The 26,074-nt window shown below is 40.0% G+C and overlaps 3 protein-coding genes across 3 annotated transcripts in view; 2 read left to right on the top strand and 1 right to left on the bottom strand.

The window, feature by feature from the left end:
- Positions 1 to 806: 806 nt before the first annotated feature.
- On the top strand, positions 807 to 3,109 carry LOC146558861 (uncharacterized). Its single transcript, XM_085246459.1, has 3 exons — positions 807 to 1,688; positions 2,224 to 2,322; positions 2,421 to 3,109. The coding sequence occupies exons 1-3, from the start codon at positions 923 to 925 to the stop codon at positions 2,516 to 2,518; spliced, it is 963 nt and encodes a 320-aa protein (XP_085102585.1). The 5' UTR covers positions 807 to 922; the 3' UTR covers positions 2,519 to 3,109.
- A 988-nt stretch (positions 3,110 to 4,097) lies between these two features.
- psmd1 (proteasome 26S subunit, non-ATPase 1) overlaps positions 4,098 to 26,074 on the top strand; it is a 36,263-nt gene continuing 14,286 nt past the window's right edge. Inside the window, exons 1-17 of the mRNA XM_085246458.1 lie at positions 4,098 to 4,284; positions 4,853 to 4,896; positions 5,155 to 5,228; positions 5,533 to 5,702; positions 5,859 to 6,067; positions 6,214 to 6,357; positions 7,341 to 7,567; positions 7,886 to 7,946; positions 8,585 to 8,713; positions 8,857 to 8,945; positions 9,052 to 9,130; positions 9,285 to 9,458; positions 9,611 to 9,722; positions 10,410 to 10,606; positions 11,001 to 11,096; positions 11,544 to 11,608; positions 24,843 to 24,957. Of these exons, the coding sequence (XP_085102584.1) occupies positions 4,269 to 4,284; positions 4,853 to 4,896; positions 5,155 to 5,228; positions 5,533 to 5,702; positions 5,859 to 6,067; positions 6,214 to 6,357; positions 7,341 to 7,567; positions 7,886 to 7,946; positions 8,585 to 8,713; positions 8,857 to 8,945; positions 9,052 to 9,130; positions 9,285 to 9,458; positions 9,611 to 9,722; positions 10,410 to 10,606; positions 11,001 to 11,096; positions 11,544 to 11,608; positions 24,843 to 24,957 (2,001 nt within the window). The 5' untranslated portion in view covers positions 4,098 to 4,268. The remainder of the gene's footprint in view (positions 4,285 to 4,852; positions 4,897 to 5,154; positions 5,229 to 5,532; positions 5,703 to 5,858; positions 6,068 to 6,213; positions 6,358 to 7,340; positions 7,568 to 7,885; positions 7,947 to 8,584; positions 8,714 to 8,856; positions 8,946 to 9,051; positions 9,131 to 9,284; positions 9,459 to 9,610; positions 9,723 to 10,409; positions 10,607 to 11,000; positions 11,097 to 11,543; positions 11,609 to 24,842; positions 24,958 to 26,074) is intronic.
- Positions 14,717 to 21,692, bottom strand: htr2b (5-hydroxytryptamine (serotonin) receptor 2B, G protein-coupled). The gene is made up of 4 exons (XM_085247626.1): positions 21,285 to 21,692; positions 20,343 to 20,921; positions 16,224 to 16,424; positions 14,717 to 15,692 (listed from the first exon to the last, which is right to left on the bottom strand). The coding sequence occupies exons 2-4, from the start codon at positions 20,617 to 20,619 to the stop codon at positions 14,734 to 14,736; spliced, it is 1,437 nt and encodes a 478-aa protein (XP_085103752.1). The 5' UTR covers positions 20,620 to 20,921; positions 21,285 to 21,692; the 3' UTR covers positions 14,717 to 14,733.

The raw sequence follows: 26,074 nt of genomic DNA, 5'->3' as shown, positions 1-26,074 counted from the left end.
TGTACTGTTCAGTTACACTGCAAAGACATGACGAAGCAAGTGCACCACCCACCTAATCAGTGTTCAGCTAGTCTAAAGGTCAAAGGCTGAAACCTCTGCATTGATTTTGGTCCAACTTTATAGTTTATTATCCATCAGTAAACAATCTCACACAAACTCAGCAGCTGAAGTTATTCCATTTGGATTTCAGTTAATGAACTCAATGGCATTTTAGGATGACGGCACCTTTTAATTTGAGGAACAAACGTGGGTGGATTAAAGGATTAGTCTGAAGTACTCATGAGCTTGTTGAAGTAGAGAGGAGTTTGAGTGTGAAAGTCATTTTTTGATCTCATAATGAAGTCAAATATTTCCAGAAATGGGCTGTTTTATCAAATGTGGGTCAGACAAATAAACTTTTGTGCTCTCTGTCATTTCTTTTTTTCCACTTAGATAAGAATTTATGACTCTGGAGAGAAGTCGAGACTGTTTTCCATGTGAATAGTGGGAATAAAGAAAGTGAAGTCTACACCCTGAGGTTTAAATATCCACCATTTACCCCACAATACTTCTAAGAAATTCTTAGAAAATAAAAAAAAAACTGTACTATTTTTCCCCTTTCATCCCCTCTGACTGCTGTTAAATGATATTCTAGGATAATTGGTAGTAATGTATTTCCAATATGTATTTCTGTCTAGTTATCCATTAAAGATTAACTTCATTATCAAGCCACTGTCGTTTGGTTATTGACGGTTAGCCACGCCCACTAAAAGGATCACCCAATACAAATGCGAGTAGATCCCCCCCCCCACCCTCCTCCTCACACACACACACACACCCTTCCCGCTGATGACCGTAAACAAGTTTCACCGGTTCACCCTCCAGCGATGGATTGACGATTCATGTAAATAAAACAGATCGACGCAGCTTAAATTGCGCAAGGATGGCGGACGAGGAGTCACTGAAGGACACGCTACCGGACGAGGAGAGGGAGTTTCAGAAGGCTATAGCGAAAATTGGAGGTAGCGAGAGGATTTATTTGGTGAGTGATGTCTGCAGAAGTAAAGATTTGGACGGAGATGACGCCAAAATATTGCAGGAGTTCGTACGCGACATGTTTCACGACGGCAGTCTGGTGGCAAACGGTCATGGTGGCCCCCAGTCAAGTCCGACGAGCGATCATGGCGGTAAAGCAAGTACAAACCACGTTTCCAGCGAGGCGGAGACTGGAAAGGGCAATGAAAATTATCTAACAGCGAGGCCCAAGGACTTGGAATTGGGAGAGGACAGAGAGAAAAAGAGACGACCAGCGGGTAGTAGCAATGCTCAGAGGACAGCAACGAGGAGGGCGAACAGTCACAGCCTGAAGCGAGCGATAGACTCCCCTGTCATCATATTCATCTTCAGACAGACTTTCATCGGCCGAGCTCCAAACGAGGTGTGCTTAAAAGAGATCCTCAAGGATGTAAAGGCACGCACGAAACGCGCTACAATCGCTCGGCCAGCTCTGATTGGATTAATCCACACAACCGACGAGAGCGCCGAGACGCGCCGGTGCGCCCAGCTTCTGGAGCGTCTGATCCGCTCGGTGTTCCACAACCATGCATCAGAGGCGATATGGGTCGGCTGCTTCATCCCGAAGACAGACACCCTAATGCTCAGCATCAAGAAAAACGTCTGCAGAGTTATACATTCATCTCAAGCAGCAGGTGTACACACATTCCACTTGTAGCAAAACCTCAGAAAAGCTTATTTATTTCATGCAGTGTGTAGAAAAAAAAAAAATGTTTTAGTGTGACCATCTGCAACAACCGCACACACCCATGTCAGCAGGACACATGCTTGTAAACATGGAGTTTGAACCCTGGCACATTTAACCAGGCCAGCATGGGAATATTGTACAATGTACAGCATATTAGATCAGCAAGAGGCAAACAGCATAATTTGTCCAAGATATAATATGTTAACTATTATACCGAAGCCTCCACTACTCATAATATGATCGTTGTATGCTCACCAATGAGCACTACTTCAATTCAAGTCCATACAGGACATACTTTAATGTACTTTAATGAGAGAGCTCACTCTTGTGTAGGCCACTTCATGACACTCACAAGACCACACTGCACACATTTTTCTTCCCAGGCAGGGCTGCAAAGGCCAGGAAACAATGGGAGCATTCACAAAACGGTCGCCCCCTTAGAAAAGCTGCCACATTGTTAAACGCTTCTTATCGCCTTTCAGATAATACTAGGGATGAAGGGAACCCAGTTTTCTGGCCATTGCAACGTTGGTTCAGCCACAGGAGAAGAGAAGACCGAGGTTCAAGCAGCGAGCAAAGAGGTAGCTGCAAAGTAACTTCAGCAGAGAAATGCCTGAACTGCACCACAGTCCTGCAGTCACTTATTTTCACTGCAAGCTCACAAGTTGTCTTTTTTCAGGTGACGCTGAAAGTGCAGAAGAGGGCATCCCTCTGAAAGCCTGTGCCTTGTCTACTGGACCAACTCTGAATGGAGATCCATCTGGAGGAGACGGCTAATGTAACCTGTGTGCTTTTTAGACTGTGAAAAGAGAAGCTGACCTCAGTGCTTTGCTACAGTGTTACAATTTTTCTTTGTGATGCTCAGGGACCCACTTCTTATGAGTCAGCATACTTCTTGTCACGTCAAAGCCACCTAAACACTGTCAGGTTTGAAACATGCATTAGTTTGTTACGTGTTGAGAAAGCGTTAGACGGCTTACAGCATAAGTACTCTTATAAAATGATACAGGACTTGATTCCTGGCTCACTGTTTGTCAGGGAACTTGTGTATATCAAATACAGGGAATTAAAGAACAAAATCAACTGACATGATAAAAGCCTTAAAATGTGAAATCTCGCACAGTTTACCTGAATCCAGGTCACGTTCTCGCCTAGAAGCACTGCACTAATTTTCCGGAAAACCGTATTAATTGGATAACAGGGACCCTGGGTGCTTTACTTAAGATTTTATTTTTCATTTTCATTAGGATTTTGTGTCTTAGAGACAACTTTTAGGACCACCAATATTTGTAACGAGATTTATGTCACTTGTATTTATGTAGCCTACTGACTTATTCATCCCTTTAAATAAACATCATTGGACTTGCCTGAGTGTTCAGCTTTGTTTTAAAACACATACTCCTTGCCTATTCTTTCAATAAAGTAAAAACTGCCTGGGTGACAACTAGTAGTCATCGAAAGCTGTATTGTCATACAACTTTGCATGAAAAACACGCCGCCCCTTGGCTTCCACGATCTTCATTTAATTGCCAGATGTGCTAATTTACTGTTTGTAAGCGACCTGCCTTGTCTTGACAGAAACGTAGAAGATAGTGATGTGTCGGTCGCGAATGAAACGGCTCTTAGAGCCGACTCTTTGAAGTGAACGACATGAGCCAACTCCTTATTGGGAACCGTGGGGTTTGTTTTTTTTCTTTCTCTCACCCTCTCTCTCGCACTTTTTCTCCACTCCACTCCGCACACGAGCCTTGTGCAGTTGCAGATGATAAAGGATTCAGAAAGTTTATTCATGCAGGCCCATAAGACAGAGAATGTGTATCTTCTTTTTGTTTTCATATTTTAATTTATATTTAATTGTGTTGTGGTTTGCAGTGTTTTGTGTTGTTTCACTTTAAAATTGTTTAAAAGGAAAAAGCTGAAAATTTAAATAGTTAAAAGTTGAAATCCTTTACAATAGTAATTCCTTTTGTGCATAATTTTATATTATGGTTAATAATAAATTAATTAAAGCAACAAAACAACCTGAAGAGTCGGTTGGGAGCCGAAAGCACCGGGTCTTTTTAGTGAGTAGAGCCGAAAGAGCCGGTTCTCTAAAAAGAGTCGGAAATCCCAACACTAGTAGAAGAGCTGCTGGGCTGGCAGGTCGCCATTTGAGGTGCCAGTGTAAAAATCGGATACATTCAACTACATTTACAAATTCCCCACATTTTTTCAAATAATATTTACGTTATCTTTATGTTAATTAGTTATAAAACTGGAATATGTTGGTCCAACTGATGAATCCAGCGTGAATTGTATACATTTTTTTACGTTTTTAATCAGGCATAGTTACAGCTGGCCAACCCGAGGGTCCTTCAGACAGGGACTTGCGGTGTTGAACAAAAAGAAGTTAGCAGCGGCTGCGTTCAGTTCGGTGGTTAAACATATCCAAATATTGCAAATCTTTTCTTTAACTTCTCACAAATCACACGAAATTTCGCCGTCACACTAGGATACGCGGGACCGAGGAGGGACCGAAGAGCCAATCATGATAACATCTGCCGGTAAGTAGTTAAAGGTAGCTTTATTTTGTTAGCCGTTGCCATTGATTTAGCTGAGTCACACGGCTAGTACTTGGCAGCCCACCATAGACCGTTGATCACATATAAAATTACTAAAGTAGTTATAGTAAGGAGAAACACATTTCATTGTGGATTTCCCGTGCTTCAGAAATGGTTTTAATCACTACAAGGCTGTTTAAATGGAGGAAGCGGAAATAAATTACAGTAATGGCAACAGCATGGATCTTTATAGATAAACATGTTCATTTTTGCTTTCATCTGAGACGTAATTTCCGATGACGTTATGTGTTTGAATACATCCTAAATGCTGCTGTCATCTTAGTATTGCTATAAACAATCTTCAAATTGCCAGATTTTGGGCTAACATTATATTTGATCCTCAATAAGCTTCTGTATCTCCTCAGACCGTATTGTAATGTAATGTATTCTTAGAATGTATTGTCTTTGATTTGCAAATGTATTTAGTATTTGAAATGACCGTTGGATCAAAAGAAAAGTATTTGGATTTTATGAAGTAAACATCCATTTAATAATTTCTTTTGTTTTCTAGCTGGAATTATTTCTCTCCTTGATGAGGATGAGCCCCAGCTTAAGGTAAGAGTTGGCTGTAGGGTAGTCAATTGAATATTCGGGTAACGGGAGATTTTCATGTCTTGTTATCTCACCACAAGAGATACAGTTGCAGAGATAAAGTCTCTTGACTTTTATGAATTGTCAGTGTGGCCCATCAAGTTTTGGTCAATGTTTTAATTTTCTACGTGACATAAATGTAAACTCATTTGGTGTATGCAGTATTACATAAAAGTGAATACAAAGATGAATATTTAAACAACACGTCTGTTTTTCTTGCAGGAGTTTGCTCTGCACAAGCTAGATGCCATTGTGAATGACTTTTGGGCTGAGATTTCAGGATCCGTGGATAAGATGTAAGTAGCGAAGAGCTTATATTATAGTTATTACAGTACTGTAACATAAGTCAGCAGGAACTTAAGCTCATTGTTTATTTCTATGTCTGTTGTAGGGTTAAAGATTTAACTGACTTTCCCTGTAAATGCTGAGACACTGACATCAGTATTTACTCTCCCTCAAAGCTCCCTCATAGTTCAGTAATAAATGCAGAACTGAATGATTTTGATCATCTCTGATCTGATCTACAATTTACTCAATGGTGATTAGAAAAATGGCTCCTGACAGTTTTGTTTTATGTAACTTGTTGTTGTCTCCTCACAGTGAAGTCCTATATGAGGATGAGTCTTTCCGGAGCAGAGAATTTGCAGCCTTGGTGGCCTCCAAGGTTTTCTACCATCTTGGAGCCTTTGAAGAGTCTCTAAATTATGCTCTTGGTGCAGGAGATCTTTTCAGTGTCACAGATGACTCAGAATATGTGGAGACCATCATTGGTGAGTGGGGGGGGGGACTTCTTCTCTTCTTACCAGTGCAAAGTAAAATAAAGATGTAATGTTGGACGTAAGGTTTATCCTCCGTTGCTTTCTAATGAAAAGTATGTATGAAATAAATATATTTACCTACATAACTTGTTATTTTTGTGGATGCAGCCAAATGCATCGACCATTACACCAAGCTGCGGGTGGAGAATACCGAGCTGCCAGAGGGCGAAGAGAAGAAAACCATAGACCCCCGTCTCGAGGGCATTGTCAACAAGATGTTCCTGCGTTGCCTTGACGATCACAAGTATAAACAGGCCATTGGCATCGCCCTGGAAACAAGACGTCTGGACATGTTTGAGAAAACCATCTTAGAATCAGTCAGTGCAGTTTTCTGCTAACTTGAGATTATTTTGGATCTTTATAACAAGTTTTAATAAGATTTACGCTTTGGTTACTGCTGTTGATTGTTCAAGGTTATTAATGTTTCATCTTAAGAATTTCTTTCTTTTCACTTCCCTTCCAGAATGATGTGAGTGGCCTCCTTGCCTACAGCTTGAAGGTGTGCATGTCCCTGATGCAGAACAAGAAGTTCCGTAACAACGTGCTGAGGGTGCTGGTCAAACTCTACATGAACCTGGAAAAACCCGATTTCATCAATGTCTGTCAGGTAACAAATGAATTGTTCAAACACCTGAGCCAAGGAAACTGGCGCGGGTGATCGTGCTTTCACTTCTTTTTTTCCCCCTCCAATGTTTTATCCATTGATTTGTTGTTTGTGACAGCATACACAAACACAGAAAAGAAATAAAAGGCTTTCAGGCACGAAAACATACGGAGGGAATTTAAGACAGTGCGACTCTCGAAGTTCTCAAACATGAAGAAAACCTGTCAAGAATATAACAAAAATATATTAAAAACATTTTTGCATCTTATGGGGCCGAGAAAAAAGTAAAGATCACAGCTTGTAAGAGATAATATGGTATTATTGAAGAAAAGGCCCTCATCTCCTATTAAATCTCCCCTGAATATCTGGTTTACACATGCATAATTCTTCCAGTTGTAGAAAAGATAACATCCTTAATGTAGTTTCGTAGAAGAGGCAGACTTCCAATTTATATGTTTCTTGGCAAGCACAATTCCTTCATACAGATGAATCTGGATGCCAGGTGAAAACCCAAGGGTTTCTACGGAGCATCCAAAGATTGCCAAGTTATGGTTAGGTTTAACGTCTCTGGAGAAGGCTGCTGAAAGCCACTAAAATGACGTTATGAAAAATGAAAACTCCAAATGATAAGATCAAAATTTATATGTAATCACAATCTTCATGATTCCAGAGAGTTTTTTTGCTATAAAGTTCACTTTATAGCAAAAAAACAACAGTAAATGATGAGCGTTCTCTCTAGCTGGTATAATAAGAGGAAAAAGGTGCCCATTATAGCAGGTATTTTTTGTTAGATAAGAATCTCTAACGATCAGTCAACCAAACCAACATCTGCCCTGAGTCATGCTCAGAGTTATTTGTGTGATTTTTAAAATAGTTGATAGTACTGCTGTATGTTGATCACATGTACAGCTTTAATTTAATAGATTTTCCCAAACTATTTCAAACTAACATCCCTCTCCACTTATCTCTCTCTCTCCCCACTCCAGTGCCTGATATTCCTGGATGATCCGCAGGCTGTGAGTGATATCCTGGAGAAGCTGGTGAAGGAGGACAACCTGCTAATGGCCTACCAGATCTGTTTTGACCTCTATGAGAGTGCCAGCCAGCAGTTTCTGTCCTCTGTCATTCAGAACCTGCGTACCGTTGGGACACCTATTCCTGCAGTCCCTGGTTCCACAAATACAGGCACTGTGCCCACGGCAGACAAAGAGAGGTAGGCAGGGACAAAGAGTGACTAATTCTGAAGCACTTTGTCTTGGTTCATGTTTATAGGTCTTGGGCTTTTTCAGAGATAGTGGCTCTGATTTAAGGCATTTCTCTGCAGAAGAGTTATTTTAAAATGCTGTATTGTGGGAAAACCTTTTGACCCTTTGTCAGTGAGAATAAAGCCCACTAAGTTTCTGGTGGGCATCTTAAACCTTCTGAAATGAACCAAACTAAAGTAAAGAAATACAAAAGATTGAGTTTGAATTGAGTCTAATACACACACATCTTACAGACTGAAACTTGTTGTCTCTTGTATGTTTTATAGTGATGCAATGGAGACCGATGACAAAGCTGGCAGCTCACCTGCTGGAAAGCCTGCAGAAACGGTTAGTAGTTTGGATTTTTGGGGGTTTTAACTGCAGTATATCTTTGATAACTGGAGCCTGCACAACAAAGCATGTTCACCATAATCAGTACAGCTTTGTCATGTGATCAAGGCTAACAATCACAGTCACGCTAAGCAGTTTGTATACATGCACATAAAACTGGTTGCGTTGGCATCATCTGGAAAAGTCTAGAGCCACACGGTTCTCACAGGAATAACAAAAAGTAATCCTGAAACTTGATGAGGAATTCTAAAATATACTGCGAGTTAAAAGGAGTTTATTAGAGTCAGAATCAGAATCGTGTTTGCCAAGTGTATATATAGCAGTGTAGTCTAGTTAAGCATTCAAAGTCGAGAAGAAAAGTTCAAAGAAAAAATGCAGATTGCACATCATTAGTACTACCTTACTAAATATCAATACTAACTCAGTGTGGCCTTTAGCTGCAGTCTTGATAGTGTTATTGAATGCTGGGAGGGAGGAATGAATATAAAACTTCAAGTTAAAGTTGAAAGTAGAAAGAAGAAAATCAATTGAACAGTAGTTTTGGGGGGGTTTTTGGGGGAGGGGGGTTAAATAAATACACTCTGATTTGCTGCCTTTAATATATCCTGTCACATTGTCCTTCTGTCTTTTTACAGAAAGATGAGTCCAAAGACCAGAATGCAAAGATGATCAAGATCCTGAGTGGGGAGATGGCCATTGAGCTTCACCTACAATTCTTAATTCGAAATAACAATACAGATCTAATGATTCTGAAAAACACAAAGGTAACGTTCGCTGCCAGTGTAATGTGCAGTTTTGAAGAAGATTGTTTACAACCAGATGAACTGCATTTTGCTTGAGGTCACTTAATGTGCCGTAGCGACCACTTCCTGAAACTCCCTGATTTTTGTGCCTCCTTTTACTCCAGGACGCGGTTCGAAATTCAGTGTGCCACACAGCTACGGTTATAGCCAACTCCTTCATGCACACAGGAACCACAAGTGACCAGTTCCTCAGGTAACTGTGCTGGGAGGATGATAAAACACTGAAAAGATTACAGAGGGATATTGATAAACGTGTTGTTTTCGAGTGACTATAACCCCAGTGTTTTTTGTTCTTGTAGAGAAAACTTAGAATGGCTGGCAAGAGCAACAAACTGGGCAAAATTCACAGCGACAGCAAGTCTGGGTGTCATCCACAAGGTAGAGTTCTGGCACAATGATGGTAATACTAAGAAAACCAGAAAGGATTTTGTTCTAATGTTATGCTTTTCTAATCTTACTGCCTGCTCAGAATGTTTTAGACAAAGATTAAAATGTTTCTAATGTTCAAAATGTTGAAAATGCTTTCTTTCAGGGTCATGAAAAAGAGGCGCTCCAGTTAATGGCCACCTACTTGCCCAAAGATACCTCCCCTGGGTCTGCCTACCAGGAAGGAGGCGGGCTGTATGCCCTGGGCCTCATTCATGCCAACCATGGCGGGGACATCATTGACTACCTGCTCAGTCAACTCAAGAACGCCAGCAATGATGTGAGTTTTTAGGTTTGGTTTCATGCTTGGTTGTCAGATAAATGTTACACTTGTGCCCCAGCTAAAGCTTTTTAGAGAGCAGGAGCTAGTTTAAGTCTCTGTGTCAGTTTTATGCTCTCACTGATGGTGTGCTTTCTGTTCCACGGTCACAGATTGTCCGTCATGGCGGTGCTCTTGGCCTGGGCTTGGCTGCATTGGGCACGGCTAGGCAGGATGTCTACGATCTGCTCAAGTCGAACCTCTACCAGGATGATGCTGTCACTGGTACGTAGGCCCTGTCAGTGAAGGGGCTTTTTGAATTTTAAAGCCCCAGTTTGCTTTTTACTGTTCTGCTTACTAATAATAATGTTTCTACAAATATGACAAAGAAGGATTTGGTTTTTTATTTTTGTTTGTTTTGAGCATCTTTGCTACGTCCCTTATTAGAGTAGAACTTTCAGACGTTTTAAATATGTGTTTTGTTATGTTTTTTAATTGTATGTGGACCAAAAAAAAGCAGGGTTTTTTGTTTGTTTTTAATCCTGTGTGATGTGTTATGGAATTTTAATTAACAAAGCCTACAGACACAGTGAGCAGTAGGCCAACAACTTTTAATAATAAACACAAGCATGCTTGGAGAGAGCCGCCATCATGGGGCCCTGACAGCAGTCTCTCTACCAATGAACAGCACAGCCCTGGTTTAAATACAGTCAGACAAAAGTACTTTCACAGCTGTTAACCCTCTCCAGAATGTGGGAGATTTTTTATAACCTTATCTCTTCTTACCGTGATTGCCCCTTGTCTCTTCCCCCATCCTCAAAAACACAGAACAAAAGGCTTCACACCTGTGGAATTTCCCCCGCTTTGTCACCCCCTTTCTCAGAGGCCTAGCTGTGTGTGTGCAATAAAGTTAGAGCTGAATGCTCTTCCACATGTTTATTGTTTATTTTTTCTGCTTCTGCGACCTCCCAGGTGAAGCTGCAGGGTTGGCTCTTGGTCTCGTCATGCTGGGCTCCAAGTCGGCTCAGGCGATCGAGGACATGGTGGGCTACGCTCAGGAGACGCAGCACGAGAAGATCTTGCGTGGCCTGGCAGTAGGAATTGCCATGGTCATGTATGGACGTATGGAGGAGGCTGATGCCCTCATTGAAAGCCTCTGTAGAGACAAGGTATGACTAAAAAACACTCAAAAATCAAATTATGTACACCATCAGGTTGAAACTTCTGTCAAAAAAAGTGACAATTGTCTTTGCCATAGGGTCAACTTACCAATATCTAGAAAATAATAGAAGTTTGATTCTTTAATGGAAAGAATCTCAGTCTGCTTCATAAAGGTCACTACTCTCCGTAAAGCTCACAATTCACTGTGCCGATATTTGATGTATCAAATCCCGTCTGCACTTACTGAACCTCAGGTTGTGTGTATTTCCCATCACATGTGAGACTCTTCCTCTGTACTTTGTGCCAAGATCTAGATGTGGGAAATTACTCAAATTATGTTGATCTTAGTTGTGTATCCAGACACAGTCTTAAAGCTCTGCTTTCTTTCACTGTCTACGGTAGGACCCCATCCTGCGGCGCTCTGGTATGTACACTGTGGCAATGGCATACTGTGGCTCTGGGAACAACAAGGCCATCCGACGCCTGCTACATGTCGCTGTGAGTGCTTCCTTTTTTCCTTCTTTACAACACTGTCACTGAAGGGAGTGCAGGTTTATAATGATGGCACTGAAGCGGATGGAAGATCCACTAATGGCCGGCCTCATAATAGCTGCTAGTCATAATATTGTCAAAAGTATGATTGTTTATTTTCTCCCTTAATCTGTCTTTTTTTTCAAAGCTTTAGTAGCTGCTGTTATTAAACTAGTGCCAGTTATTTAAAGCACTGTATTCTTTCAGGGATGATCTTGCAAAACTCTTTGCTAACAGAAATCACTGCAGAGGTGTGAACCACTTTTGTCCTGCAGGTGGCACTTGGTGCTAACTGAATTTATTAGACAGCTTAATAGTAGAGCATATTTCTTTTACTCTGAGTAGTAGGGGATGTGCATTTTTAAGATTAAATCAAGTCCCGTTTAATTGACTGCCTTTCTTTTGTCTATTAAGGTGAGTGATGTGAATGATGATGTCAGACGGGCTGCTGTCGAGTCCATTGGCTTCATCTTGTTCAGGTAAGCCAGACCCCATTCTTTAAACTATGAACGCTCTGTTTTGGTTTTTTCCGCATGCACCAAAGGCCTTTCTCTTTAAAACCTCAATACTTGTGCCAAAATTCCAGCTTTATGCAAAACACAACCTTTGAACAAAGACATACTTATTTGAGCAGATCAAATCATGCATCTGGTAAAAGGAAGGTATTCTGAAGGGTTTTCTAAATATCATTGTTATTACAAATGATGCTTCTTTATGTTAATCTTTTGAAGAGTTTTAAAAAAAGTTATATAATGACAACCAACCAGTGCTCAGTTTGCTGTCCGTCCGTTTATTTTAAACAGTTGCACAGTTATCTTTGTTTGCTGAGGGGAGGTAGAATTAAAGCTAGATGGTTTATGGTTGTTGATTTCAGTGTGTGTCACATCTGCCGCTAACTGGCTGTCTATCTTAAACGCAGCTGGCACACGAACAACAACCTCCACAAAGAGGCACGTGCATTATAGTAGAAACTCAGTGTGATTTTAGATGCTAGTTATATGTAAATTAATAAATAAAAATCATTACCTTAAAAAAAGACTTGCAGAATGCTTACGGCAAAAGAAAATGGCACAACTATAGCCATCCGTATTAAGGTTAATAGCATTAGCTGCCACAGTAACTTTATAAAGCCGATACCTGTGGATACTCTGGTGTCCCCCACAAACTAGAAGGAGAACAGGGAGTTTACCAGTTTTTCCATCATTACAAGCAGCTGATCTCTTGGTTACTTGTGGGAGTTTTATTTAGCTTTACTACAGTTAGCTTGTTTGGGATTTTAACTTGTGAAGTGAAGTGTTGTTGGTTGATTGGCTAACACAAAAGTGTTAATGTAGCAGCTGGCAAATGAATGAAACCAGTGAATGTCATTTCCATGCAGATGTCCTGGAGCTTAGTTGGCTTTAACCAGTCAGGTTCTTGTTATTCACTACGTCACTACTGACACAGAAACAGTTTGGTTTTCTTTCTTTTTTGCTTCAGTTTTCCTGGCTGACCTTGTGTTTTTTATATTTTGTGTAATGAGTTGTCAAAATTTAGTTTAGTAGTAGTTACTGGTCTTCATGAATGATGTTCCTCTGTCAGACAATGACACCACTGAGGTCCTTATCACTTTAACTGTCTTCTCCAGTTATTTACAGGCATTTATCCCACTAACATCAGTGTTTACCCACCATAGAGCAGGGCTCGTGCTAAACAGACTGCCTGGCCACTTCACAAACATCAGGGTGTGCATTTTTAAGCCCAAAAAGGCCATGTGATATCCTGTGATCAATCGGCCGCTACATAAACCTTGTGTAAATTTTCTCTGTGTTTAGAAAGACTTGTGAACCAGAGCTATTTAGTTTGCCTGCTCTTCTCTGATTTCTCACCCTAATGCCTTAAGAATAACTGCATGCACTCCGCCTCACAAGAAGAGCCAGGTTTGAATGCCTTACGTTTCAGCTTTTTCATACTAAATCAGCAGAGTTCCAGTTTGTTTGTTTGTTTGTCTTTTGTTTAACAGTGACACAGTCTATACAGGAATATAACTAATTAGGATTTTAGTTTAGTTGAATGTTTTCCTGGATATTTTTAAACAGAGAAATCAGGAATTGCTCCTTAAATATGCTGTTGTTACAGTATTCGTATTTTTCTTTTTCAGTGTAAATAGCAGTGGTTTTTATTGCCAAACTCTGTTATCTGCTTTGGTGTTTATGATTTGGGGAAAAGTGAATAGCCTTTTTTTTGTTTTGTTTTGTTTTGTTTTGTTTTGTTTGTCTTACTGTGGCTGTTATGCTGTGTTTTGTTTTGCCCAGCCCTTATTTATGATAGAGGCCATTTTTTCCGATCACATTACAGTAACATATGAATGTGGAGATCAACAGCATAACACACAGATGGTTAGAATTTGGCCTTTTTATCAGGAACACAAGAAATATTTTATTAAACACATGTAGATTTCCATTTAAAGTGAACATTTTCTATGTACAGTCTTTTTAAGTGGACATCTTTTTAACATGTCAAAACAGCAGGCTGCTATACACGTACAAGAGTGCTTTTCAAAGGTCCAGCAAATACATTAAGTATCGTTTCAAGAGTGCAAGGCGTTTATGTCTGTCTGTGTTGTCTTGACAAAATATAAGCATGTAGATGGTTTACAGCATATTTAGACAGCAAAAGTTGAAAGCATCAGAATAGGAAATGTACTGTATGCTGCATTCAGGGAGTTTCCAGGTCATCATGATGTCCTGAACTTTGTGGATGTAGTGTTCATAGTTGAAAATAGATCCTTGTGTAACTGATGTAAACAAACATTAGCGATCACTTACTAGTTTCTAAGTGAGGTCACCACCTTGAACCCTGGAGGGCAAAACAAGCCTTCCTTAGACTTCATGTGCTTTACTTTCACCAGAGTTATTAAACCAAAATGCCAGCTAATGTTCACAAGCCGCTCAGTTGTTTACAGCTGCTGGGCAAGTAAAGATAATGGCACTAAATGCTAACACACCTCTCCTGAGGCTGCCGTACAAAAACAGCAGCCAAATCCCACCAAAGGCTAAATTATATTACATTATTATAAGCTTAACAGATGAGTTTCACCTTCCAAACGTGGCATTAGTGACCCATCTCAATCAAAAATAGATAGACCTGCACCTACTGTTGTTTTTGTTTTGGGGTTTTTTGTGTATGTGCTGGTGGCAGTGTAAGTGCACTGGGGGGATATTGTTACATATTGCAAATATTGCCAAATGGACTGCAGCTTGTGCAATGTACACTTTACAAGTATGGAAAAACATGCAGTATTTTAAATATCAGTGTTTTTGAAAGTTGATCTGGACATTTGCAGCTTGTAACATATTAAAAACGAGTTCTCTGGTGCTCTGATGCTCTGAGTTAGCCAGCATTTTGGTGTTTTGCCCTCTAGGTGTGCGCTACAAAAGACTATGAACAGTTTGGGGTTTGTTGTCTTGCCATTAAATGTATCCAATTGACAGAAACATCTGTTCGTGACAAGCCTTTGTCTTGAAAGAACTCAAATTTGCAACATAAATTTTATCCACTTTAAGTACCCCCCCACCCCCACCCCACCCCCGATTTATATTCATTTGCTTTGCGTGTCCATAGTCTATACACAGCTAACATGTTCCTCCTGCTTATCATCTTCATTTTCAGTCAGAAGTATTGTGTCTAGCACAACACCACTAGATGACTGTACAGGTGGTTGCCGACACCTCAGCGGACTTTGGTAGGCCACAGCTCCAATGCCGTTCTTCATTCCCCGTTTCATGAATAGCTTAGAGTTCTCTGCCATGGAAGATTTGATTGAAATCCTTGTTAGAGTCCACTCTGCAGTTGATGGCCTCAGATGTCCTCCTGACAGGTTACTGGCACAGCTCCTGTAATTACAGGTGATGTAACGTGTGAACGCCTGCCTGAAAGTTTTGTTGAATAGGGTGTAGACCAGCGGGTTAATACCTGATGACACGTAACCCACCCAAACAAAGATCTCCATGAGCCAGGCAATGACGTTGGGATCACACCCTTTGCATAGCACTGAGGTGATATTTGTAATAAAGAAAGGGCACCACATGACTACAAACAGGAGGAAGACTATGCCCAGTACCTTGGATGCACGCTGCTCGTTGCTCAGAGTCTGCATGGACTTCTTGCCCATAGTTGACATCCTGCGAAAGGACTGTTCGTATGGCGTGTGAGCGATCGTGGTGCCTGCATTTGGCTTTTCCTGCATCCGGGGAAGTCTGCTGTCCAGCACATTCATTTGCTCGGCTTCAGTTGAAGCCATAGACTGCTCCCTTTGAAAAACTGTGGACACCGCCGGAGAGCTAAAACGCTGAGTGACCTTTGACCTGAGCAAATAAACCTTTTTGCGCAACACATGGACAGTGAGTAGATAGATGACCATCATGATAGTCAAAGGGATGAAGAATGCTGATAAAGAGCCAAATATGATAAAATCCCAGAAGGTGGTTGGTTTCAGCAGGCACGTGTGGTTGCTGTTGAAGGTGATGTTGTTGGGAAGGTGGTAGTTCTTAAGGCCCCTAATAGGAATTGGAATTGCAATACCTAGAAAAACGACAACAACATTAAATACTGGGAAACACTGATTATTACCACACTGCTCCCCGGGCGCCTGCTTAGTGGGCTGCCCACTGCTTCACTGAGTGAATGGGTCAAATGCAGAGAAAAACAAGTAATTTCCCCATGGGGATCAATAAAGTATCCATTATTATTATTATTATTATTATTATTATTATTATTATTACTCATTGGATGAACAGCTTACTGGCTTGCATTTGTTTTGTTTTTTCTGCAAATGCAGTAATTTTTCATTTGAGAGAAAGAGCTGCTTTTACTGAAATGTGTCTCCAATAACAAGGCATGACTGATTGCAGCATCTTTGTGTTTACAGCTTACTGTAAAAAAGTCACAGTGGACTTTAAATCACATCAGTGCTGTTTATATATATATATGTTGCTGTTTTATGTCATCTGGCATGCATTTCTGAGTGTAAACCAGGTCTTGTTGGGGCTTTTATGTTTTGAGTTTTGACTTTAAAGACTGCTGTAGAGCTGAAGGCTGAACTGACAAACTTACAAATGGATATGAGCCACACCAGTGCGATCTTGACCAGCGCTTTTGCTCTGGATTTGTACTGGCTGTGTTGAATCGGCTTCTTGATGGCAATGTAGCGATCCAGTGAAATGGCACAAAGGTGCATGATGGATGCAGTAGAAAAAAGCACATCAAGGAAGAGCCAGATGGGGCAGAGAAACTCAGGAAGAGGCCATCCAGAGTCTAAAGAGAAGATGAGATGGAAATTAGAGTTGGCAGATAGTTTAGTATACTTGTGGTGTAACTCGTTTTCTTGCCAAAAAGAATGCGGTCATACTCTCTGCCCGTTAGGGTAGATATCAGACAATGGCAACGGGTTTGAAGTAGCACTCGTGCAAATGATTGCTGTTTGTTTATCTGTGAGGAATCACTTTACTGGAAAAAGGAGGGTTCGCCGAGTGTTTATGGAGCTCGGAGCTCTTTATGTAGATGTGGCAGAGACTGCGCTCAACAGTAGTGTTTATTTTGAGTTCTGAGTATAAAACTGGCAAGTAGTTGTTCTGGCTTTTGTCTCGTCATCCATTAACATAGTAAAAGACAGTTGTTGGAATTTTCCTGTGTTATGCCCGTCTCCTCCGCCTCCTTACTGCGCTGCTTTCTCGTACTCTGTTTTGATTAAGTTTGACATGGAAGCTTTTCTCCCCCCAAATGACAAATGATTGACACTTTTGGAAAGTGTTTATTTGTTATATTAGTTTTACAATGTTACTAAAGCAATCCTGCCCTTGTAAGCTTATTTTTTTTTATAGTTTTTTGTTTTATGGTTGCCTTTGAAAACATCCTAGTTCCACCACGTGGCAGCCCATTAAAAACTTGGAGCATAAAGCAGAGCTCTCCTGTAGTTCCTAGTTATACAAGGCTCGTGTCAGCACCTCAAAGTCATTTGCAATGTTTTTTCTTTTCTTTTTTTTGGTTTATAAGGATTACAAAACTGCTATTTGAACAGATGTGGGTGTCTAAGAGTCAACAGTGCAGGACTTTTATTAAAAAAATATGGGGATGAAGTGTTATTACTTAAAAAAGAATAAGAATAATTTGCATTTCTGGCAAGTATAAGAAAGAATGTGTTTATAGCACATTGCACAGTAGAAACAGCTACAATATCCACATCTCTTTAAATAAAAAAAAATATATAGAATAGAGGAGTTCAGAAAATCTAATGTATTAAATTACCACATTATTGGTTAGTAGAGAGCTGGCTTCTCACTTAGGCTTTTCTTTTTTCTTTTTTGGCTACAAGTTGGTTTATTTTAAGTTTACAAGAGTTTCTGTTCACATAGCTCATATTTTAAACAAGAGGACCTCTTACATTTTCCAGGTGTCTGTATACTTCTGCTCAGCAGATGTGGAAGAGTGGCTGAATACTAGAAACATTTTCTGGATTGGGTGTGTTGCATCATCTTTTCTTTGAAACCTATATATTTTAATTCAAAGTAAAGTGGGTTTCTCTGCCAGCTGCAGCCAGCTCTACCTGCCCTACTACTTTACTCCACGAGCAAGTCTGAACGGATGATCAAAGATAAAAGGAGGTTATAGCTGTTCAACTGGAGACACTTTGGTTAATAGAGAAATCAATTTTGTTTTATATGTGATTGGATCGCTAAAGGTAAAGGCCTAATAATTATAGTGACATTGTATAGAGCTGAAAAGAAAAAGAAATGTAACTAACTAACGAACTTCAAAGGACTAGCTGTTAGCCTCTCTGCACCTTCCTCACCTGTTATTAGATTATAAGAAGGGGGATAAAGGTTAAAAAGATAAATTGGACTTCAACCACCTTCATCATTTGCACACGGCTACAAAGCAAACACCTCTGGACACCGGACCAGCACATCTCTAGCCTTAATTAACAATGATAACAGTCTTAATTTACACAACACACGCACAGCTTTATTAGTCTGTCAGCTTACGTGTGTTTTTATTGTTTCTGATTATTTCAAGCCCAGCACAGCTCATCGACCCCACCTTACAGTTGTATCACTGATTTCACTGAAATATTTAGTTTAGTTGTGTTGACATTTGTGGTATTAGTGTACCAATGTACTATAACCTTGTCTATGTGACTTTGTTTATTTCGCTAAAGGTTGTTGGCACAGCATGACTGTCCGCACCGTCGTTAGCTATCCTTCACACTAACACACTGTTTCTGTCTGTGTCCTCATGACCTCTTCCAGTTCACCTCAGCGCTTCATCTCTCTCTAAATAGGAGAGGATGACAGCTGCCTGGGTCTTAAAATATATTTCACAAAAGCAGAGAATATTTTAGGAGTCTGTTTTTTGTTTTTGTAGACCTTTGTAACCTTTTAGCAGATAGAAATACTGCTGGAAAAATTAAAGAAATACATTTTAATCACAGTTGGTGTTTTCTCTCAGTTACGTGACTGGACTAGTTCTTAGGACTAAATATTTTCGGCCTAGATAAATTGCTTTAGAGGTTGCCGTATTGAAGTGATGGTTTGAACAAAGAAAAAAGAAATCAATACCCTTTCAGTTTCTTTTATGTTTCAAAGCCAGCTGCTTTTAGCTCAATACCCAGGTTTTTCATGGATCAGAATGGGCCTTTCGGTGTCTACTGAAGCGCGCATACAAAAATGAATGATATGAAAGGACAAAATCTGCACAGGCTTGTTGAACAGAAATCTGTGAGTTTTGTTGTTATATGTGGCTGTTTGATAAATTAAACTGTTTATTATGCTTGATGATGAACCCAAAATAAGTGTGGTTTAAAATACTAATTTTACTGATGATTTCTCCTTTGGCTGTGACTAAAACTTCTTTGGAGGGTTTACTGGGTGAATTTTGGGCTCAGTGTGCTCAATTATAGCAATGTGAAAGGGGATTAAGCTTCCTGGTAGACTGATGAACAGGCTTTATATGTTTCTAATGTGGAGAGTGATGTAAAACCCTTATAGCTGGTATCCTTTTCAATCCAGCGATCCAGTCAGAATTTAAATAGCATGTTTCCAGACACAGATTTGTTACAGAAATAGATGCAATGGCAGATTAATTGTAAAGCCCTTCTTTAATTAGATTCTGCATTAAGGTAAGCGCTTAAGCAGCATCTCTGAGCAATCTTACTTGTGCAGCTTTCAGTGTGACACATCCACATCTGCGCTCTTGTGTGTTAGGCATAATTATAATCCAGCTCATTATCTTTCAATTGAACTAATGGAGAATAATGCGTAGCTTTGCCATAGCTCTGTATTTTGTTGTGGTATGAAGAGGAAAAAAAGATGATACAAGTCTAAATCAGTTCCTGTGCAGCTGTATTTGCACAACACTATTAATGGAATTAATGGAAAAATGGCTTTCCATTGGTAATAGTCCCAGAGGCAAGTCGTTCAGTCCAAGCTGTGGACCTGGCACCAAACCTTTGCCAGAGAAAGTAGACTGTTCACCGTCCACTATCTCTTGTTCTATTTCATCTAGAATAATTTGTTTAGAGATAGTCTTGATTGGATCTAATACTGCCTCTCAAATTGTTTTTCTCCTCTTCTGTTATCCCCAAGTCTTCTGGTCGTTATGCAGATATTAACGCCTAATGAAGGTTTAATACAAGTTTGCTGTGAATTAGGGGACATTCTTCATTAAATCACTTCGGTCACGCTTGAACTCACTTTAAAAAATTGTTTTCAAAATTTGTTGGTGGTTTGGACATCAATTTTCAGTGTTCTTCTGGATATTATGACAGATTATGATCTGTCGGGGCGATCGTGTGAATGGGTGACTGGATGTGTAAAGCGCTATACAAATACAGGCCATTTACTATATTAAAGAAAGAAATATAATCATTCCAATGGTGCTTTGTTCAGAGTCACACCTTAGACATGGGTGAGGTAATGTTGGCAGTTGTTTGCTGGGGGAGCGTCTGGAGTTTAAATACTGTTTATTTTGTAAGCATAATAAAAAATATTGTGATTTTTTTTTTTTTTTTTAAATAAATGTAAACGACCTTTTAAAAGGGAAAAAATAAGAAATGTTATGCTTGGGTTTCTAGGATTTTTACCTGTGCAGCTTTAATACTACCCATATAATGTAAAAAAGCATATGCAGTATATGTCCAATGAAGCTGTCAAAGCCAAAGCTCCGTGCTAAACTTACTGTAGAGAACAGTGACCAATGCAATGGGCATCACTAGGAGTCCCACCAGCAGATCGGCTACAGCAAGTGACATTAGAAAGTAGTTGGTAGCATTCTGCAGCTTTTTCTCCAGCGACACAGCGAGAATGACCAGGATGTTTCCTCCGATCGTGGGGATGATGACCATGACAATGAGCAAGGCAGCCCATTTCAGCTGAAGCTCAGACACTTTGCCTGCGTGTGAGCTGTTAGCCTCGAGCTGTGCCATGGCTGGCTGAGACAGGGTGCTGCTGAGCATACAGCGGGCTTGAGTGTAGGTCGGGGCTCTAATCTTTCTGGTCTGGGAGACTCGGTCAGCATGGTCACTGGGTCCCACAGGCAAGGGCACAGGGTAGGGTGAGACAGTTCAGGGGCGGCACACAAGATCCTGCATCCCGTAAAAGCCAAACGAAGATGATCTTTGTTCTTATAAAATCCAAAGCTGGCAATAATCCCAACACGATTAGTAGCTCCACAGTGCGATGTTCCGCAAGTGAGCAGGGGTCCTCACTTTCCCAGGCAGCTGACACTCTTGACATCCACTTCAAAGAAGAAATAGGTCTGTTAAAGGGGTAGTGATTAGTCATTTTCTTTACCCGAATAATGACAAAATGCAGCAATGGTAAGTAATAAATAGAGCAAAGACAGTCAGATCATGAGTTATGTGAATGCCAAGCTGGGAAAACAGAGTGATGGCTTAAAAGCTTTTCAGATTTCTTCTGTTATACAGTTAAAGGTTAATAAAAGATGCAAGTTGTTTGTACACAGTGTTTCAGCTGATATTTGTTGATTAAAATTAGTAGATGAATGTGTAGGATTTTGAATTTATATACCTTCCAAAGCAGTGGTTTAAATGATGTCGAAACCCATTTTCAAATAAAAAAAATAAACTAGTATTGTGATAGTTTTGCAAAAGTTTCTTACCTGTTTCCCAAGGTAATGTTAGCTGTCCTTCTCCTTTTGTGTTTTCAGCTCTTTAAGTCTTTTCCCAAACCTTTACGTCTTAACGCTGTTGAACACTAAAACAGTATTCTGAGCTGGGAAAAGAGAGCCGCTTGACACCCCGTGCATTTCACTCTTTGCACACCTTGTAAGGTGGGACAGCTTGGTCTCTTTTAATGTCTCCTATCTCATCTTTAAATTTCTTCCCTTCCCATAGAAGAATGTGACAGAGAACGCCCTCCCTCAGCAGCGAATCCTAAATCTGTCTTAGTCTGAAGCGGTCCGTGATGTGGAATTTATTCGCTTCCACATGTTGGAGGAACTTCCAGTCTCGCTGCGCGTCACCTACCGCGATCACAGGTTTAAAACTTTCAGATGTTGTTCCTCCTCTGGTGCTCTCCCGTTCTCACTCGTTGCCTCTCGTCTGCAGCCTGCGATCAGCTCACGCTCGCTCTCTCTCGTCCCCTCCCTCCCCCTTCTGCTTGCAAGTGACTCAGACTCTATACAAAACAGATGAATGTCTTCATGATGGCAACATGCCAGTTGTTCTGGGAGGTAATTTCCTTCAACACCGCCGTCCTACTGTTTATATTTGTCACTTTCTGTTCACTCCTCTGCTCGAAGAAGAGGGGAGGTAGGAGCACTGTATGGGGGGAACCTTTTGTGTAGAGGTACATGCTTGAAAATGTACTTATACTACATAGCTGTTAAAGCCTTTTGTCCTCAGTGAGCTCACATTGAGAAAATCTCAGGAAACCTTTTTTTAATAGATGATATAGATTTTAAGAAATTATCCCCTATTTATGTATATTTTTGTTTTCTCTATAGATTTTTTTTGCTTGTAGTCATGATGTTGCTTTGATTTTTTGCTTTTAAAAGCAGATTTATTTATTTATTTTTTAAGTGAGAAGTTCAGAGTGTACCCTTGGATATTTTAGATGATACATGCCCCTTGTTTCTGTCAAGGTGGCAGTACATGCATAAGATAATCTGCTCTCTTTTACTTTGCTTATCCTTTAATGAAGTTTAATCTCTTCAGTCCCAGAAGTTGAAATTTTTTAAATGCTTAAATCATCACATCAGGTGTAGCACTGTGATTAGAGGCAGCATCTATCTCTCCAACAGCTGCTTTTACCCGAACATGTTTTCAGTATGATAACTAATCTTATTTCTTGGGATCTGCATGTTTGCCAACTTTTAAACTGCTGCAACATTAAAGGAAATAAAAACATTATGTACCATTAGACGTGACACTTTTTTTTTTTCTCCCAGTTTAAGCAGTTTAACAAGTTAACAGTCTGCCCTTTGGCAGCTGCTTATCACTTATTATTATAGCAGTATACTCACACGTGTTTGTTTTGTTTACTCTTTGGATGAATTTTGATTACCTTTTAGCGTAAACTATAAAAGCCACATGACCTCTTGTCTAAAATTAACATTGTCCAGGTGTTTTTCATGATGTATTTTACAACTGCTTCCTGTAACAGACAGGAAGCAACCGAATGTGATCTGCAGTCATACAGCAAGACCACATCAATGACTGCCAGTCACATTTCATGCAGAAAAATTACATGTTTTAAGATTTTTTTTCTTTGCTCTACACCTGCAACTTTGACTTTGAGTGGAGTCATAAACTTGGTGCTCGGTTTTTTGTCTCTTTCCTTTGAGTTAATTCTGAGGTTTTTAAGTCCATCACGCATTACCAGGATATTGAACTTGAAGTCGAATTCCAGGCGTCACAGCTTCACAGGCTTTCATGTGAAACAAATGCTGAATATTGATTTCTTCTCTCCATCTCACTTCTTCTATTTTGATGGTGGTTAAAGGTAATCTTTTACTGAAAAAAGCTGAAAAGGCTTCAGATTGAGCTATTCAGATAACCAATCGCCAAAGTTTTCTCAAGGTGTGCTTCAAGCTATTGTGCAGTCAGTTTCAAAAAAGCATCATAAATATTTTTATTTAACCTAAATGCTTATTCTGTGTGAGCCCTTTACAGTTTGGCTCTCACCCAAATGTAGATTGAAGGTCACCGTCCGTCGGTCTACAGGAATAGAAAAAAACCCTCTGGAGGTGACACTGAACTCTGATCCAAATCTCTCAGTGATTGCCACTTGTGATCTCGCTAAATCCTAATATAATGGTCGAGCTGAGCTTTTAATTCCAGACAGACCAGTGCAGATTACTCACTGCGGACATGCCTCCATATTGATGGACAGTTTAAGAGTTTGTGGCTTTTTGTGTGTGTGTGTGTTAATCTTATTATGACATATTTTTCTGAAGGGGCAACTTATTAATTCCAAGATGGAGTTTTTCCAGTCTATAGTGTTTTCTACTTCTGTTGAATAGGTTATATATTCTGTCCATTAACGCGACTGTTTTTAATGATGAGTAAAAAGACTGATTCAAACATTTCTTTCTATGCTTTATAGTTGTAAGGCTCATAACGAGGTGATTATAGCTTCAGTTATTGGACCCAGTGTAGTTCATCCAGTCAGTAGTGAAGTAAGTCATCTTTGTGAAGCTTTAAAGCTTCCAAGACTGTTTTTACTGAACTTATACCATAATTTTCATATAATTTGTGAACACATTTGTAGAATAATTCGGCATATACACAAACACAGTTGAAAGCCTTTTTTTTTTTTTTTTTTTTTTTTTAACGAACTAGCACCACTGTTTCATTCTCCTGCTTTTCTATTTGTTCTGTGGATCATTGAGCTTTTAGTGTTATGTGAGAAACAGGGACAGCCTCTTTATTTCCACTATAGCATTGCTGGGTCAGTTAGTTAAACGTGGCCGTTCTCTGTGATCCTTGAGTCACTGATTGGCATCTGTTTGCAGTTTAAAGCAGACCAACTCTTCATGCAAAACTCTGCGTGATCTCACCAATCAGCCTACCAATTCAAGCCCGGGCAGAGCCGTTGTTATCACAAGGGAATTATCAGATAATGTTCAACATCATGTTTTTGTTTTTTCCCTCCTCTTTTGTGCGTTTGCGTGTGCCCGTGCATAATTTGCTTCAAAGTGATTTTTGTTTAGTTTTGGTTTTTTTTAACTAAGAGAATTTTTACTCAGAAAACAATGACGACTGTCACCCGCTGAGCTAAATTTTGATATGATCTTGCAGGTTGTGCCTATATGACTAAAGCGGTGCTGGTAAATATGTGTTTATTTAGCACATTCCTTCACATTTGTAGGAATTTGTAATGTTTTTACCATGTGGTTAATATTGTACAATTTACCCAAACCATTTGGTTAGGATGTCCTCACTAAGATATGAAGTGTGTGTGTGTGTGTGTGTGTGTGTGTGTGTGTGTGTGTGTGTGTGTGTGTGTGTGTACATCAATTTTTTTTTAATCAAAGTGAGAATCAAATGTAAAGATTTGGGGAAGTTTGTGAGAGTTTCTGATTGTTTAATTTTTCTTTGATAAATCACAGCATCCAGAAAGCTGTGATTAGTCCAGCAGCAATCTGAACTGATTAATGACATTTGTCTGTGATTAACTTCAAGTGCCTCTTCTTTCTACCCCTTTGTGTCTCCAGGACCCCAGAGCAGTGTCCCAGTGTGGTTTCTCTCTTGTCAGAAAGTTACAACCCTCATGTACGCTGTGGGGCTGCCATGGCTCTGGGCATCTGCTGTGCAGGGACAGGCAACAAGGTCAGTGTCTTTTCCTTCTTCTGCTCCAAAAATCTTTTCTGTCTTGTTTCTGAGCAGCTGCTATCAACACGTACTGCAATACTTCAAAATAAAAAACTGGCAGGAAACATTGGATTTTGCTAGCCGGACTTGCACTAGAATATAGACTAATATGTTATCAACAACATGTTTTTTATAAAAAAAGAGGAAAATATCTTACAATGGTGTCGCTGGTTTTCTCTTTACTTGAGGTTAATAGAGGGCTTCAGCCTTTTAAAAATTGTCCAGTCTTCCAGCTGTGTCTTATGAACTATATTGATTTAAGCATAGAACTAGACCTGAACTTTTTCTCTCTTTTAAATATGTCTTTACAAAGCACTTACCCCTCCTGGAGTTGGTAATCACAGCTAGAATTAATATTTTTTTTAAACTATGTGTCAAAGAAAAGCTTACATAGTATTTCCTTTACCACAAACGCAGCATTACACCTGCTGACTTCATTTGTCCCATGCGGCTTCTTTCTCCTCTTGGCGTAATGTGCATCAGCGATGCAAAGATTGTCTATGCTGAATGAACAGTTTCTCTTTAAATTGATAGCTTCCCTGTGGGGCTGGGGTGAGCGAGTACAGACTGACGTCTGTAACCTCTGCAGGAGCATCTACAAGAGCTTGTCTGCTTTCTTATGTCACACAGAATGATGGCAGAAGACGAAATGCTAAAATTTATGGCATTGTCAAAAAACTAATTACACCAAGATCATGGGAGAAGACTGCATTTGAACTTCATTTGTTTCAAGAGTGCAGTAATGTCCTGCCACAATTTCCTTACACTGCTTTGTAGATACTCCTATTCAGCACAGAGGGAAAAGGGTTAATTGCAGATGAGTTAGCATGCATTTTGTTTGGCTTCTCCAAAAAGAGGGAGGGAAGAGGACAGAAGACAGGAGTGCTGTCGCTCCCTGAGATGTTGGCTGCTCAGTCTTGGGTGACGCAGCCACAGCAGAATGATAGCATCCTCTTTGCACCCTCTTCCTCACTGAGACTCGAGCGTTAAGGAGAATATTTTGGACCAAGTCAGCCCAGAGGCGTGCTGCAGGCGTGATCGGCTCCGAAGCTCCACCGCTTGGTTTTTCCCTCGA

Source organism: Mchenga conophoros, linkage group LG15, assembly GCF_057382185.1.
Source record: "Mchenga conophoros isolate Kocher_MC1m ecotype Shallow Benthic linkage group LG15, M_conophoros_male_GT1.1, whole genome shotgun sequence".
NCBI lineage: Eukaryota > Metazoa > Chordata > Actinopteri > Cichliformes > Cichlidae > Mchenga > Mchenga conophoros.
The sequence above is the reverse complement of the archived record's forward strand: the minus strand, read 5'-3'. Positions and strand labels throughout refer to the sequence as shown.